The 18,521-nt window shown below is 40.3% G+C and overlaps 1 protein-coding gene across 2 annotated transcripts in view; it reads left to right on the top strand.

Moving 5' to 3' along the window:
* Nucleotides 1-18,521, top strand: part of TRIQK (triple QxxK/R motif containing) — a 169,653-nt gene that overhangs the window by 102,428 nt on the left and 48,704 nt on the right. For both annotated transcript variants that reach the window (XM_040433164.1, XM_040433165.1), the window contains one exon: nucleotides 15,416-15,501. In XM_040433164.1, the coding sequence (XP_040289098.1) occupies nucleotides 15,416-15,501 (86 nt within the window). The remainder of the gene's footprint in view (nucleotides 1-15,415; nucleotides 15,502-18,521) is intronic.

The raw sequence follows: 18,521 nt of genomic DNA on the forward strand, positions 1-18,521 counted from the left end.
TAACATTGTATTAGACTCTACACTTCAACAATTGATGACTTTCTTTCGATAGTTGTGCTAAGAATCGCGTGCTTTTCAGATCGCCGTTAAAACCTCCTAAATGCACTTGATTCGTATAATCTAACAAGACGCTAATCTGTCAAGTATGAAAAATCTCATCAAATTGTGGTTACTAGTTTAGTGTTTTCCAGACCACAATATTACTGTTTCACATTAATTACTATAAGATTGTCAAACTGAAGCTGTTGTACATTCATTACATGTGTTTTTTTTTCTTCATTTTCCAATTAATGGAAACGCATGATTTCATGAATTTTGTATGTTGTGTGTGTGTGTGTAATAGTACCTGTTAAAAAACTTAATTTCCATCCATGTTAAAGAGGACCTTTCACCATAATAAAACCTCTAAACTGACTATACAGACGCGTAGAGCGGCGCGCAGGGATCCCCCTGCACTTACTGTTATCCCCGGGCGCCGCTCCGTTCTCCGGTTATAGCCTCCGGTATCTTCATAGTTAGGCTCCACCCAGGGGAACCTGCCGGCGTCTCATTCTTCCATGCTGTAGCGCTGGCCAATCGCAGCGCTCAGCTCATAGCCGGAGAGAAAAAAAAAACCTCTCAGGCTATGAGCTGAGCGCTGCGATTGGCCAGCGCTACAGCATGGGAGAATGAGACGCCGGCAGGTTCCCCTGGGTGGAGCCTAACTATGAAGATACCGAAGGCTATAACGGGAGAACGGAGCGGCGCCCGGGGATAACAGTAAGTGCAGGGAGATCCCTGGGCGCCGCTCTACACGTCTGTATAGTCAGTTTAGAGGTTTTATTATGGTGTAAGGTCCTCTTTAAGTTCAGCAGTTTGCCTGATCCTAACCTTATGAGGAGCAAATATTACTGCTCTTTATTCTTGTATAACAAAAAAAGTAGGTGGTATTGATGTTTTTTTCCATTCCTCCCCAGAAAGAGTTAATAAAAGTTAATCATTGATTATATGTATCCCAAATGGTGCCAATAAAAAACTACAACTTGTCCCACAAACAACAAGCCCTCATACGGCTACATCGACGAAAAAAAATTAATAAAAATAGCTTCTGGAATGCAACAATCAAAAATGCCTGGTAACGATAGTGCAACAACGGGGGGTTAATGCTATGCAATGTGCAATTCTACACATCCCACTGTAATTTAAGAATTCTGATTTTATGCTTATAAGAGATTCATACAGTTTCTGGTGATTTTAGGCTAATAATTTATATTAATAATATAATTTATATGAATATAATTTGTGATTGTACTATCATTAGTACAGTAGCAGATTACAGTAGTACGTCACTGTACATAATGTAGCTACCCATATTTATCAATGTTTTCCAATCCGGGGACTAAAATATCATTATCATTACAATGTATTATTATTTTAGCTGAACAAATATCTTATGATAACACATTGTAATCATCATATTTTTTATAGTAAAACATCTACCTAAAACAAGATACAAGTATAAAAGTACATTCACACATTTCAACTGTGCTGTGGTGTTTGTTAAAATCACACATGGTTTTACCATGACTTGCTGCGGTTTCCCTGAGAGTACAGGTGAAGCCCATAAAACCGCGTGGTTTAGGGCTCATTCACGTATTCTGTCCGCAGAAATGCGGATCTGCTTTTTTTGCGGATTAGATGCAGACCCCTTGAATTCTATGGGTCCCTTTTCTTCGTTCTATGGCTCTGCAAAACAAATAAAACATGTTTTATACTGGTCAGTGAAAATCAGGATGTGGCCCCATTGAAGTCTATGGGTCCGCTAAAATGCAGACTGCAATTAGTCTTTTTGCGGACAGGCTGAACTATTTGCAAAAAAAACTTTATCCGCATTTTTGTGGACAGCATATGGCCATCTGAATGAGTCCTTACCTGTAATTGCCTCAAAAATATGTATGTTTTTATCGTGTGGTTCTTGGCTGCATGGCAATAACTGCAGCACAAGCACAATGTACGTTATCCAAAGAGATAACAATCCAGTAGAGTGGATGTTTGATGACATGTATTATTGGGTCAGGTTACATGTGCCAGCCCTCTCCAAAAGGAGAAAGACCTCAATCCTCCAAGCTAGAAAGCCCTTCAAGAGTTACGGGCCATAGTTCTATAATGTGTGCTCCAGCATTTGTGTGTGCTGCCACCTACACGTCTGCCTGAACTCAGCCTCAGTGTCTAACTTTGTCTCCACCAGAAGGGGGAGCCAGGTTGCAGGGGGGTATGAAACCAGACCTTTATAAGGGACACCCATGAAGACACTGCACTCTGGAAAATCTCATGGCAAATCATTTTCAATGTGCCGCGTTCATACATGATCACGGTATCTGAGAGTAATAATACAGTGTAAAATTAACATAAAAAAAAATAAAATCATACTTACCGCTTCCATTTGCTCGTGACAGGCCAGACCGGCGCCTGCCATCTTGCTTGAAGATCTTGCACGAAATCTTGCGCGGCCCCAGATGATGTCGTCACGCCGGCCGGCGTGGTGACGTCACATACGTCACCACGCATGGGATTTCGGCCAAGATCTTCAATCAAGATGGCGGCTGGCTCGTCGTGAGCAAATGGAGGCGGTAAGTATCATATTTTTTACACTATTTCAGGTTAGAATGATTTGCTACCACAAAGCATGAGGAAATTCGGCTTCGCCGCAAATCGAATTTATCCCGAAATTCAGATTAAATTCAACTTTGTCGTATTCGATTCGCTCATCTCTAATAACTAACCATGAGGACAGGTCATCAGTAATCCACTCCTGGAAATCCCGTTTAATGCCAACCATTTTAGTACCCATAGGCGTTGTCACCCAACTGTACACAGATCCATTTTTGGGTTACTGTTGTGGATGCAGAAGCCTTTTTTTCCTTTCCAAAAACATCTGCACAAACTCATCCGTACGCTCTTCACATAGAATTATGATTGCACACATTTCATTTAAAGTTTAAGGAAATTAAAGATTTACCAGCAGAAAGGGGAAAAATAAATATAGCAGCTAACCCATTTGCAGGTGAAAAGACATGTCTTTCATGCGGAACCAGCTGTATTTTCATTGAAAGAACAACAGTTTAGGAAGCCTTTCTGCATGCGTCTGTTTGATAGCATAATGTGCTCATAAGAAGCTTAAGCAGTATTCAGAAAATAGCAATGCATTAATTTTTAAAGCAGAAAATGCAGGCGGAAAGCAGCCCTGCCACATGATGATAATGAGGTTGGATATTGTAAAGTCTGCTGAGGAAAAGCATAGAGGAAAGCTTTGAAATATGAACATTCATAAAACAATAACTAGATATTCACATGATAATGAGATCTGGACAGCAATGTGAAGAAATGGCGAGGAGGCAGTGAGCCTCTGGTGGAGACTGATAAATTCGAAGGCTCCTAGCTAGAAGCCATTAGACGCCCGTTATTTTGTCTAAATAAGCAGAGGTTACAGACGACTGTGTGGCAACAAAAATACATTTATCTCTTGATGATGTTGCATGGGATTTTACCGTATGTTACTTGAAAGGCTTAATCCCTGGATGATTACAGTGATGCTTTGTGGGAGTAGAATAGTGAATTGTAAAAACTGTGGGGAATGTGCTATAGTAAAATGGTTCGAAAGGAAGTTTCTTAGTTATGTGCCTTAGAAGTTAGGGAAATGTGTCAACAGAAAATCAACTAATGTTTAAATCGAGGTTTTATATAAAACATTTTAAGAGTTCTATATCACTATGTTTCAAAAAAATCCTAAATTCCTTCATTTTTTTAGACTGCCCACTAACTAATAATAGGCAGATAGTTCATGTCCTGTAGAGATGACGTTTCAGCAGTCATCTTATTATCATCACAGACAGGATTATAATGACCGATAACACGTATAAACAGATAACAGGATTCACAACAGATGATGGTCACAGCTTATGTACTGCCCCTCCCTGCACAATGATCTCTGCACTGGTCATATAGCTTGACTAAAAAAAACTCTCCAATAGAAGTGAATCACTCATCTCCTGTCCTTTGTACCTGTGGCTGCTGTAAAGCACATCTCTGAATGCTGTTAACAGCAGCTCAGGCAAAATAAAAGTAAAAAATCAAAAGATTAAAAGCTATTTAAAAATTATTGAGTATGTGTTGCTATCTGTTTTTAATTAATAATAAAAATATAAATAGATTGAGTTCCTTTTAAAGTGTGGCTGTCGTTTCCGTTTAGAGTCTTCCTTGAAAGCTGTAACTTCAAGCGTTACTAAGGAGAGTCTGTCTTCAGTCTTCAGTAACTACTGAGCACTTAAGACGCCTGTGTGTAACAAGTCAGATAGGCAGGGGGATGGAAAGTGATAGTTAGGCCACATGTCCATAGTAAGGTTCCATACACACGTCCGTGGTGTGTTGCGGACCCGCAAATTGCAGATCCGCAACACACCCGCCCGGCACCCCTATAGAAATGCCTATTCTTGTCCGCAAGCTGCGGACAAGAATAGGACATGTTCTATCTTTTGCGGAGCTGCGGAGCTGAAGATCGGGGCCGCGCTCCGCAAATGCGGATGCTGACAGCACACTGTGTGCTGTCCCCATCCATTCCGTCCCCATAGAAAATGGATGGGTCCGCACCTGTTCCGTAAAATTGCGGAACGGATGCAGACGTGTGAATGGAGCCTAAAGGACTGACGTGTGACAAGCGGCGGCTGGAATTCTCTGTATGTTACACACAGACGTCTTCTGCAGACTGAAGTGAAGACAGATTCTCTTTAGCAACTGTTAGAAGACTCTTCACACCGTGTTTTCTAGTAGAAAAAACGTATTTCCCTTTTAAAGTACATTACAAAAATGTTTAACATCCTTGTCCCTACACAATATTAAAAATAAACCAAAACAACTGTTATACTATAACAATTTTTAGATATTTCTTCATGTCACTATTTATATTTAAAAAAAGATAAGTCTTAAAATCCTGCTGTTTTTCAATAGCCACTAAGCATAATAATATACTGACAATTCCTTTTCTGTGATAATTACTTTTGAGCAGTTGTTTCATCGTTACAGGCAAAATTACAATGAGATATAACTATGGATTAGCGAACTTGTGTTTCTGCATACAAGGTTCGGGTTATCTAAGAATTCCTTTATGGATTCCGCTACCACGGACCATAACTACAGTAGATAGACCACTGGATATAACACCTATATAAAAATAACATTGGATCTATCCATTCCTAATAGGTGATGGTCATAACTAATCTGCCCTCCCTCCCTGCACAATGATCTCTACACAGGTCGCAGAGCATATTTAGAAAACTCCACCACCAGCTGAGCTCTGGAGCAGACACTAGGAAGTCCTAAGTCTACTTTCACGCAAGCGTTTTTGCTGGATCTGGCAGGGCTCAGCAAAAACTCTTCCATTACTGATAATACAACCATCTGCATCCGTTATGAATGGATCCGGTTGTATTATCTTTAACATACCCAAGACGGATCCGTCATGAATTCCATTGAAAGTCAGTGGGGGACGGATCAGTTTTCTACTGTGTCAGATAGTGTCAGAGTTAAACAGATTCGTCCCCATTGACTTGCATTGTGGGTCATGACATTTACATTGCACGCCAAAATGCATCCATTTGTGTGCATGAAGCCTGAATCTATTAACCCCTTCCTGACATCCGCCGTACATGTACGGCATATGTTCGGTCTTTAAAGATAGCGCCTGATCTGGAGCAGAGCGAGTGCCATAGCCACTGAGTGCCTGCTGTTTGATACAAATGTGACCACGGCATCTGAGAGTGCTAAAACCCGGAAGCGTGTGCTTCTGGGTCAGGAATGCTTTCCCCTGGCAGAGATCCACGATTTATTATTATTATTATTATAAATTAATAAAAAAAAAAAAACATAATTCAAATCACCCCCCTTTCCCCAAAATAAAAATAAATGAACATTAAAAAGAAATAAATAACACCATGGGCATCGTCACATGTGAAAACGCCCATACTTTTAAAATATAAAAAACTTATACGGTGAATGGCGTAACGGAATTTTTTTTATAAAAATGGACAATTCAACATTTTTGCATCACTTTACTTCACAATTTTTTTTTTATAACAAGTGATCGAAGAATTACACACACCCCAAAATAATATTAGCAAAAACTACAGATCGTCCCGCAAAAAATGAGCCCTCACACATCTCCGTAGACATAACTATAAAAAAAAGTTATGGAGGTCAGATTACGGCTTTGAGTTATTTATTTTTTATTTTTTCAATATTATTAAAACGCAAGAAAAACTATACATCTGTGGTAGTGCCGTGGAGAATTAAGAGCACAAGTCAGTTTTACTGCATATTGAACGCTGTAAAAATAAAACTCGTAAAACTGCGGCGGAATTGTGTTTTTTTTCCACTGGTCCACATTGCTTATCATCACATAAAATGAATTTACTAGCATCTTGGACCAAAACCGTAATTTAGAATATCATGCACAGGACAGTTAGGACAATAGATGTCCCACTTTAATGTTGCGGAGCACTGGACGCCATCACAACCAACCTGATCTAAGATGTTTACAGTATCCTAAGCATTGTGTTTCTCTCTTCTGATTCATGCTTTTTGAATACTGACTTCATGTATCATAGGTATGCTAGCCGCAGTCTGTGGAGAAGGGAACGCTGCTTAACGTACAAGAAGTAATTATTGTTGCACTAGCACCTATCAGCACTGTTTCAGTGAAACATCAGATAAGTTAATTGATAAAAAATAAAAAACTGAAACCAAAATTAAGTCTGATTAAGACCTCATGTACACGACCATATCTGTTTTGTGGTCTGCGGATCCACAAAACATGGATTCCCAGCCATGTGCATGCCACCATTTTTTAAAACTCTTTTAGAAATGTCCTATTCTTGTCTGCAATGCAAAACAGACAAGAGTGGGATATGTTGTATCTTTTTTTTTATTATTATTATTATTTGTGGGGCTGCGGAACAGATGAACGGTTATGGACAGCACAAAGTGTGCTCTCCGCATCTTTTGCGGGCCCATGGAAATTATTGGACCCTCATCCAACCCACAAAAAATGGCCTGATCAACATAATCTTGCCCATGTCAATAATTTTCATTATTCTATTTACAGGTGGCACTGTTCTACTGAGTCTCCTTTCCTTTCTCTTTAGATGTTTTTCTCAGGCTCCTCCACTCACATTAACTGCAACCGCTTAACCCCACTGCTCCAACTGCAGCTGCCTCCTCCCACTGCACCAACTGTGTCCGCCTTCCCCCACTGCACCAACTGTGTCCGCCTCTCCCTACTGCATCAAAACTGTGCCCGCTTTCACCCACCGTTCAAACTGCAGCTGCCTTCTCCCACCGCATCAACCGTGTCCGCCTCCCCCAGCACCAACTGCATCCACCTCCGCCTCCCCCTACTGCACCAACTGCGTCCGCCTCCCCCTACTGCACCAACTGCGTCCGCCTCCCCCTACTGCACCAACTGCGTCCGCCTCCCCCTACTGCACCAACTGCGTCCGCCTCCCCCTACTGCACCAACTGCGTCCGCCGCCCCCTACTGCACCTACTCCGCCTCCCCCCACAGTTTCAACTGCGGCCATCTCCTCCCACAGTTCTAACTATTGACAGTGAAGTATAAAGGCAATTTTTAAAAAAATAATTGTTCATTAATCATAATCGAATTAAAATGAGTCACAGTGGTTGAATTTATCACAATTTTGATTTTGGTCATAATCCCCCAGCCCTACTGCTGATATAATGAGGACAGTGGTGTGACCATTTCCAACACATTTTTTGAAATGGAGATTAACAATTCAAATGAAACACTTGGCCACAAGAAGGATCCCAAATGAGCAGATAAACCATTAAAGGCGTTGATCACCAGTCATCAGCATCACTGCCAATCACTTATTTTTAATTATTGTGTTACTGCTTGAAATGTATTGTAAATTTTTTCCCCCTGTAAATTCACATCCACACCAGGTCCCGTTCTGAAGGCTTTCATTGGAAGAGATGCTGTTAGTGTATGGACTCGTATCATGAATTTTCTATAATAAAAGGCTTAGTTAGCAGAACAGTCTGTGTGAATATTTATGAACTTAGAGATTTTGCTGCCCTGTTCCTGTACATGCCGAAGGTACCTGAAGTTTGCTACATTAGAGCAATATGCTATCTTTCCAATTAATTTACCATGTTCAGACTTTTTATGTCTGGAAAAAATGTTAATTAAACCAAGGTGCTTTTGAAGATCCAGTCTTTAGCTTTTTAAACGAGATTGCGAGTTCTTGATGTTGAATTGTCTCTTGTGGGTTAACCGTTCCAGGAGTTATTATTAATACCCCACAAGAAAAGCACTCATCTCACCCTGATTAGTGTTTGCACCTATTATACAGACTTAAGAAGAGAATATTCTCACAAACTGCAGTAAAATCATCTCAATTTGTATTCAAAATGAAAAAAATAAAAATAAAAAGTATCTGTTCAAAAGCTCATCAGATGAGAATTACAGTACAAAGTCTAAATGACTTTTCCATAGGTATAATACTAAAATAATCAACTGAAAACACGTGTGTGCAGTGTATGGTTTTTGCTACGCATACACAAACACATAAATATGGTATATACATGCCATTGCCTGATTTCAAATGTTTTTGAATAGAACCCAAAATGCTATTATTTCCTTAAAGGGAATGTGTCATCAGAAAATGACTTATTGTTTAAATCTTGTTTTTACATTGCATTTTTTTTTTTACTTTTTGGTGATCTTTTTCTTCATTTTCCATGTCAGTATCTATACTTAAAAATAAAATAGTAATAATATGTTAAGCCATCCTCTTCTGTAAAGATATCTTTTCAGTAGCCATCACATTATCATCACAGGAAGGATTACAATGACAGATATCACCCATGTATATACAACACAGGATCCACCATTCACAATAGGTGATAGCATAGTTTATCTACTCCCTCCTGACTTCTGTACAGGTCACAGAGCATGCCTAGAAAACTCTCCCATAGAAGTCAGTGGTGTACCCTCCATTTTCTTGTGTCTGTGGTAGGGTTGCACCTGGTATTGAATTATCGATACCCATTCGATACTATTGTACCAATTTGCCTTTTACCGATACTAAGCTGCACTACTGCACAGCCTAATATAACAGAACATGGCACGCGCTGCCCTCAGCACATGCCATGTTCCCTCAGCAGCACAGGGGAGAAGGAAGCGGTCTCTCCCTCCTCCCTGTGCCGCTTCTGCCACTGCCACCAATGAGGGAAGAGAGGGCCGGAGGAGGGGAGGGGCTGTGGCCACTACGCCACCAATGAAGATAACTGGCCGCACCTGAGGGGTTAACTGCCACTGATCACAGCTCCCTGTCATAGAGGTCGGGTGCCGGCTATGTGATTCTGCCGCTGCACCCGCCTCCTGTATCTGTATTAAATGTTGCAGTAGTTGTCTTCATTAGTGGCACAGTGCGCCGCCCCAGTATTAAAAACATTAGTGGCGCAGTGCGCCCTCCCCCCACCCCCCCGGTATTACAATCATTGGTGGCAGTGGCCACAGGGTCCCCTCCCCTCCTCTTCATCGGTGGTGCAGTGGCAGTTGTGATCGGAGAACCAGCAATGTAATCGCAGGGCTCCAATCGGTTACCATGGCAGCCAGGACGCTACTGAAGTGTAAAGTCCTATTCAGCTTAATAGAGCTCTATTAGGGTGAACAGGACAAGGGATTAAAAGATCCCAGGTTCTAGCCTCTAAGGGGGGAAATAGTTATTAAGTATAAATAACCTCCTTTCCCAATTTTACATATAAAATATATAAACAATAAATAAATAAACATATTACATATTGCCATGTCCGAAAAGTCCAAACTATTAAAATATTTTTAAAAAATCTCCTATGCGGTGAATGCCATAACAGGGAAAAAAAATATTAAAAAAACTGCGAGATTCGCCATTTTTTAGTCACTTTGTCCGACCAAAAAATAGGATACGTTCCATAAAATGCGGAATGCACACGGCTTTTTTGGCTTTTTATTTTTTTCACATGGTATCGAGTATCGCAATACTTTTTTATGGTATCGAAATCAAATCTAAATTTTGGTATCGTGACAACCCTAGTCTGTGGCTCACGTGGCTGCTCTCCAAGAACAGGATGTCTTCACATATTTTAGGCCTAGTGGCCAGTGTGAAAACTGCAGAATTTAAGGACTTAAAAATATATATACAGTACAGACCAAAAGTTTGGACACCTTCTCATTCAAAGAGTTTTCTTTATTTTCATGACTGAAGGCATCAAAACTATGAATTAACACATGTGGAATTATATACATAACAAACAAGTGTGAAACAACTGAAAATATGTCATATTATAGGTTCTTCAAAGTAGCCACCTTTTGCTTTGATTACTGCTTTGCACACTCTTGGCATTCTCTTGATGAGCTTCAAGAGGTAGTCACCTGAAATGGTCTTCCAACAGTCTTGAAGGAGTTCCCAGAGATGCTTAGCACTTGTTGGCCCTTTTGCCTTCACTCTGCGGTCCAGCTCACCCCAAACCATCTCGATTGGGTTCAAGTCCGGTGACTGTGGAGGCCAGGTCATCTGGGGCAGCACCCCATCACTCTCCTTCATGGTCAAATAGCCCTTACTTTCAAAGTTTTCCCAATTTTTCGACTGACTGACCTTAATTTCTTAAAGTAATGATGGCCCTCGTTTTTCTTTACTTAGCTGCTTTTTTCTTGCCATAATACCAATTCTAACAGTCTATTCAGTAGGACTATCAGCTGTGTATCCACCTGACTTCTCCTCAACGCAACTGATGGTCCCAACCCCATTTATAAGGCAAGAAATCCCACTTATTAAACCTGACAGGGCACACCTGTGAAGTGAAAACCATTTCAGGGGACTACCTCTTGAAGCTCATCAAGAGAATGCCAAGAGTGTGCAAAGCAGTAATTAAAGCAAAAGGTGGCTACTTTGAAGAACCTAGAATATGACATATTTTCAGTTGTTTCACACTTGTTTGTTACGTATATAATTCCACATGTGTTAAATTCATAGTTTTGATGCCTTCAGTGTGAATCTACAATTTTCATAGTCATGAAAATAAAGAAAACTCTTTGAATGAGAAGGTGTGTCCAAACTTTTGGTCTGTACTGTATATAGATAGGGACATTTAAAAATGTAAAGAAAATCACCAAAAATTCAAAAAAAAAAATGTTTATTATAATTATTTTGCTGTTAACCCTTACTGTGTTACAGGAAAAAAAATGATTCAAATGGAAAATCTGAAAAAAAAAATGAAATTTTTAGATTTCACCTCCATTTTCTTTTAATTTATGTGAAACTCCTAAAGGGTTAATAAAGCTTCTAAAATCAGTTTTGAATAATTTGATGGGTGTAGATTCTAAAATCAGGTCATTTATGAGTGGTTTCTATTATGTAAGCCCTTCAAGGTGACTTAAGAACTGAATTGGCCCTTAAAGTTGTTTTTGGATCATTTGAAAAATTGCTTCTAAAATTCTAAACCTTCTAATGTCTTAAAAAATAGAATAACATTTATAAAATGATGCCAATATAAAGTAGACAGATGATGAATGTTAATAACTGTTTTGTCAGGTATTCACTATCTGTCTTTAAAAGCAGAGAAATAAAAATGTTGAAAATTGCAATTTTTTCAAATTTTCAGGAAATTTTTGATTTTTTTAAATAAAGGTAAAACATATTGACCCAAATTTACCACTGAAGTGAAGTACAAACGTTCTCATTAATTTCAATGGGGCCTTAAAAGATGTGGACAGTACACTGTGTGCTGTCCACATCCCTATGTCAGGCAGGTTCTCCATAGGAACTAATGTGCGGCAGATCTGTACCACTCCTGAGTACAGAGGCTGCTGCAAACTACATCTGCGAGCTCCCAGTCTTTAACATCCCAGATGCCGTGGTCACATTTGACCATGGCATCTATGGGGTTAAATGTATAAAATTGCTGTTATTTTGGATCGCATACATTATTCCCGCGTTCCTGCTGTTTAAAACAGCAGGCACCCGGCGGCTATGGGCTCTGTTTTTAAATACCAAACCGCCAATGTAAATTTACATGGGGTGTTCAGGAAGGAGTTAAACAGCTACATGATTGAAAAAAATATATATTAAAACTAAGGATTTTGAAATTTAAGGAGACAAAAATGAAAGCATTTTTTGTCTGTGAAGGTTCTCATTTATCCAGGTCATGGTATATCTGTAAAGAATAAATCAAGGCAACTGGACTTACTGTAGATTTCTTGAAAACGTTTCACTCGTTCTTCCAACGAACTTTCTCAATTCTGAGTGACTGTAGGCATTTTTTGCATCTTGACAATGTGTTCTTAAGAGGTTAATAGTCTATAAGACTTATCAGCTATAATACACGTTATAAATTGTATGCATTAATACTATATGACATTGAAGAAAAATGGTAAAATACGTCCAAAGTATTTTGTTTCATTTTGGGAGACGTGAGATAGAAGTGAGAAGACCTATATTTGTCATCTAGATGTGGAGCGCAGTACAGGAACAGAGAGCTGCAAGCAGATGGGGCTCGGTGGTAAGCGGCTCCCTAAGTGACTAATTATTACCCTTTTTATACTAGAGTTCGTTGCTTATCTTTCTATCCCCAACTGGATCTTGAAAACTTGTCTACAGAAATGTAGCCGAAGTAATATTTCACCCATATGTGAGATCTAATTCTAGTTAATCTAAATGTATTGGAAACATTTGGTAGCACCACTAGACCGATCAAATATTTGCATATAAGTGTACATTTGACTTTTGTGGGCTGTAAACATTTCTATATAATCGTTTGTGTTATTTATAGTGAGAATGTTATGTTTAATGAGAAAGAAAGAAAGTGATGTATAGTTGACTGTAGAGATGCCTGTTCATGTGACTTGTCATGTCTGTCACGTCATATTCTGTTATATATCACACAGACATACGAGGGGGTACCCAAAATAAACAGGAATTCATTAAGCAAAGGAGTCTATTTATTTGTACATTTTGAAATTACAGTTTCATTCAAAGTACTCTCTATTTGAAGCAATACTTTTGTACAAACGCTTTTTCCACTGCTCAAAACATTTTTCGAGCTCATCGTTGTTGATGCCATCGTTGTTACTTGTGGCGTTTTTTCGTTTCAACTCTTAAGCTCGCAAGAGCTTACAATCTATGAGGAAATAGGGGTGACACAAAAGGTAACAAGTGCTTGTTTGTACTATGGTTAGGCCATCTTAACATAATAGGGGAGTAGATATAAAGATGCAGGAGCCTGTCACCAGCCAATCTGTAGTGCTTCTGAGTGTGGATATTTGACGATGGATCAGGTTCAGAAGAATGATGCTGAAGGGTAGTGTGGGGAGCGGGGAATAGAGAGGAGTTAGATCAGACGATGTGATACGCTAAACTAAGAAGATGTATTTTGAGAGAGCGCCTAAAACTGTGGATGTTGTGAATTAACCTAATTATTTGGGGCAGGGCATTTCAGAGAACTGGTGCAGCTCGATGGAAGTCTTGGATACGGGAGTGAGAGGTTCGGATTACGGTGGATATCGGTCGTGACGTGAGTGATTGGCTGAACAGAAAGCATGGGTAGCATGGTAGACAGAGATGAGGGAAGAGATGTAGGGATGTGCTGTGGAGAGCTTTGTGGGTGAGAATGAACAGTTTAAATTGTATCCTGTACTGAATGGGTAACCATCAATCTATCAGAGCAACTGGAGCAATGAATGGAGAGATCTCTGGATCCATGTGAGGTACACGGCTGGTTCTAGCTTTGTTAGAAATGTATTGCCATGTACTATTTGATGTCTGATTTTCACTTTTTACATGAATCATGGCATAATCCCTTTAAGTCTGCTTTTTCTGAGCCTGGCTGTACATGGGGTTGTGCACAGTGACTGATAGCTATCTCTGTATACACACTTATGGAGTATTTAGGCGAGCAGATAATTGTGACAGATCGAACGCTAATGATTCATGTTGGTTGTTAATCGTGCAATGTAAATGTATGTAGCCACTGAACGATTGTTCCAAAACCGTTTATGTGAACGAATAAATTATTGTTTTGTCGTTATTCAATGGTGGTAATGTAAAGGTACATTGTGTGTTCTTTTGACAATGTGAATGATGTAAAAACTGTTGTGTTTTATGGAAATCGTTGCTGTCTAAATACAGTCAACTGTCCTCGATTAAGCTAGTTAGCGATCGCATGTGAACAAGCTTGTACATGATAGTCCTTGCATGAAAATGCTGGTCTGTCCTCTGCTTTAATTCACTAAATCTGATTTTGTGTCAATCCCGTAAACGATTGTTTGTAGTAACATCATTTGTAAGGCTGAAAAAGCCATCTGTCCATTTCAGCCTGTTATTCTGCAAGTTGATCCAAAGGAAGGCAAAAAAAAATCCCCATGAGGTAGATGCCAATTTTTTCCTAATTTTAGCAGAAAATATTTATTCACTCACCTAACTCCGCCATTACACACAGAATGCTGCCAATCACTGATAACTGAATGGGGCGTCTTGAGCTCAGAAAGAGCAGAGATTTAAAGTAGTTGAAGTTATGCACTATCCACAGGATAGGGGATAACTGATTGGTAGGGATCCGACCACAGGGACCTCCACTGATCCCAAAAATAGGGGTCCCATTCCTCCGATCTGGTCAAGCATGCTTCCTGCCACTCTATTCATTCTCTATAGGACCACCGGAAATGGCCAAGCACTATTCTTGGCTATCTCTGATTGTCCCCTAGAGCAGGGGTCAGCAACCTTAGGCACTCCAGATGTGGTGAAACTACAACTCAAAGCATGCTCCATTCTCCGCTGTGGGAGTTCTAAAAACAGCTAAGCAAGTGTGCATGCTGGGAGTCGTAGTTTTACCACAGCTGGAGTACCGAAGTTTGCCGAATCCTGACCTACACAATGAATGGAGCAGCAGGGCGCACGCTCAATCAGTGGAGATTCCAGTGGTTGGACCCCCACCGATCAGTTTCCTATCCCCAATCCTATCCCCTATCCCGATTGCATTTCATCGTGACTGGTTCGCTTTAAGCATTCTTTAGTTTGCCATTTCAGAAATATTAGCAGAAAATGGTCAAACACTTTAAGTACACACTTATCGTATCCATTTTAGAATGGCTAGATATTTATAGATTTGATTTCCGGATGGTGACTTTTTATGAACTTGATGCATATCCCTTGCAGTGCTGTAAATCAGCACTCCACACTGCTATACTTGTGTGTCTCTGTTTATTACGGCAGAACATTATTAGGCGTTTGCGTTGGTGCGTATATTAATAAAAAACAAGAATCGATAATACTAAAATAATGACGAGTATACATTTTGTCATCAATTATTCATTGTATTTCTACTTTAGGAAGGCAAGACTACAAGAAAAACAAGCCTGTATTAAAAGCAACACGACTAAAAGCAGAAGCCAAGAAAACAGCACTCGGGATTAAGGTAGACATGTATTTGATAACTCACATTAACTTTCACTGCATGTCTGCTTCCCTTTTCCCCCAGGATGTGCTGTGTGAATATTGATTTCTGAGAGAGATTGCTTATGACACTTCAAACCCTGAGTACAGTGTCTGCACCTAAAATATTTATCATGGGCTGCTTTATTTAAGGCATCGATTAACCCTCTAATTGCTGCCGACAATGGATTCAAAGGTTTTTCAATTGCCCTTGTGTTAAATACTACAAACACCATTGTGACTCACTCATGTCATTAAGAAGGAACTTAGAAAGTTGCAGTATTCTTTTTTTTGTACTGTAATCATCAGGCTGTGCCATCATGAATCTTATGGATTTGGTGATACACAAGCAGAGCTTATGCATTTCTTTTAATGTGTTATGTAACTTATAATGAGTCACTGTACTGTCACACAATTTCATTTCATTTAATAGAGAATGGCGTAACTAGCACATTTCTAAATCACTTCATTTAAAACATATGCTTGCATGCACCTGAAAAAAAGCTGTAAAATCATGGCCACTAGGGGTCTCACTTCCAGTCCACTGCCTGTTGTCAGGCAAGATCCGTCCCTGGTAACAGAGACTCAGAAGACGGCTGAGAGGAAATGGGGCATGTCAGAGCATGCGGAGTTCCTGAGCCTGATAAAATAACTGCTACTACACTGCTTCTTAAAGGGGTTGTCCCATCTTGCAAAGTTGCTTTCATTTTGTTCCTTCTAGCATAATAATAAACTTACCCTATGCATGTTATTTTCAATATGGCCTCCTTCTCTCCCTATTCCTAATTCTTCTTTCCCCTTGTTTATTGCTCTTTGTCAGAGGTTTCAGCCACTGCAGTACTGCAGCAGTGAGCGCGCTTGCACAGAGTCTAAGGTTCCTTGAGCTGGGCTGTGGTGGCCTGGAACCCGGAAGTGCACATATTTGCACGTGCACGCCATCTACCATCACGGCCACCTCTCTGCTGCTCCATAGAAACAAATTAAACAGCTCCTGGGCATCTTGGAGCAACCTAGCAGTTGTGAAGACCCTGTTTGAGTCCTGCGCTGGCGACCCTGATAACAGAAACTACTAGTAGTTGTATTGGGAGCGCACCGTACAGGCAAGCACTCCAATGCCTGTACTATCGATCAAATCATTGGTAACTGCCCCGTGAAGATTCAGGAAGCAGGGTGCTGTGGCAGAGAAAGATTAGTCAACAGTGCAGATAGGACAACTCCTTTAACATCACAGTAGTCTCCAGCCTTTCTGTAAGTGTTATTTATCCCTCCTTTTCTCCCTCCGTATCAGTTCTGTGAGCTCCAGCGATAAAAACAAACACAGTAAAAAGTACAGTGCTGGCAGGTGGGAAGCTTCCCCTGCTGCTGAGTGAAATGCATCTAGCTGTGCAGATAAAACGGAATAATATGGCTGAAAAAAAATTAGGGGGAAGCCCAAATATAACAGTTCCTCCGCAGTTATGATTGTTCAAACAAACACAGCCATTATGCAAACTTTTGAAAACTCAGGTACACTTTAAGATATATTGTCACGGCGGACGGGATCTCAGATACACAGATAAACCAACAAACAAGTTTCTAGGCGAGAAGCTGGGGAAAGGTCACCTCCTAGCGAATCCCTGACTTCTCTCCCTACACTGCTAAGCCCACATTCAGACCTTGAAGGTAGGAATAATGTGTCCTCGTGCCTGGGCTGGAAATACCCTAGAATCCCTGAGATGGTGAAAGGGGAATAGGGGCAGCCTGCTCCCTCAGAACCTGGAGGGGACAGACGACACACAAACAGCCTAGACAGCAAACAACAAAACAGAAACCAAACTTATCTTATCTGAGCTGGAACAGACAATCCTTCCTTCCTTGCTTCCAAAGCCAGACTGATTTCTATAACCCGCACAGAACACTGGGAATGAGTGAAATTTAAACCAATGACCCCACCCTTTGCACCTGAAGGGAGGCGGATCTAGCACGACTCCAAAACAAAACAAAAAACTAAACACGTGCTGCTATTCTGGCCGCCATCCGCACATAGTCAGAGCAGGGCATGACATATATGTAATGTATATAGCAACAAAGTGCGGGAAAGTTACAGGTTTTGTCCAAACTGGCTTTAGAGTCCATTCCTTCAGTTATAGCTTTATAGACTTAAGTCCTAAAATCTCTCAGCTTTCTTTGCTCTGGTCAAAGATTGTTTAGAGATTGCTAGTGATTTGCACTGGTAGTATCATCTTTGTATTGGACACTGCATTATAGCAGTCAGCTGAGGCACTGTTCAGACTGCATTTGAGCCTTCTGTTGAAGATATATATTAGGAGGATTTTCTATGCTCCGATATGTGCCGCTGAATAGGCATAGATTAGCATATGTTTCCCATAGGATTGCATGTAAAAAAAAGTATACAGAAAATATTGTTCTATACAGTAAACAAAATATATAGTGGTTTACTGTAAAATGGAAGATAGTAAAGGCACATACACAGATTGTGATTTTTGCTGCAAATTTCTGTTTTGTCATGCGAAACGGCACATGGTTTGCACAGGTTAGGTCCCTGTTTATATAAGCCTTATGCTTTCCACCAAACGTATAAACTTGCATATAAAAAGTATTACAACATATTCCTCAGTGCATCCATTGACTTTAAAGGAGTTTTCTGGTTTGCATAAATATTCTTTAAAACAATCGTTTACAAAGGTCGCTGTAATTTTGTTACCTTTATTGCTCCTATCTTCTATTCTGGGCTGTAGTGACCATGTCCATGCAGCTCTTTTTTACTTCCCGTGATGTTATGTCCATGGAAGTGTCAAAGCAGCAACAGAGGCAGTGATAGTGGGTGCCCATGTAGCTAGCTGGGTGTTGTTGTGGCAGTGACAGGGGAGTGTCTATGTAACTAGCTGGTGGGAGGAGCTATAAACTAGCTGGCCGTTGTTGGGGTAGTAATAGGGGAGTGTGTTTGTAACTGTTTGGGTGGCAGGAGCTATAAACTAGCTGGGCGTTAGGGCAGTGATAGGG

This window comes from Bufo bufo, chromosome 5 (genome assembly GCF_905171765.1).
Source record: "Bufo bufo chromosome 5, aBufBuf1.1, whole genome shotgun sequence".
Classification (NCBI taxonomy): domain Eukaryota; kingdom Metazoa; phylum Chordata; class Amphibia; order Anura; family Bufonidae; genus Bufo; species Bufo bufo.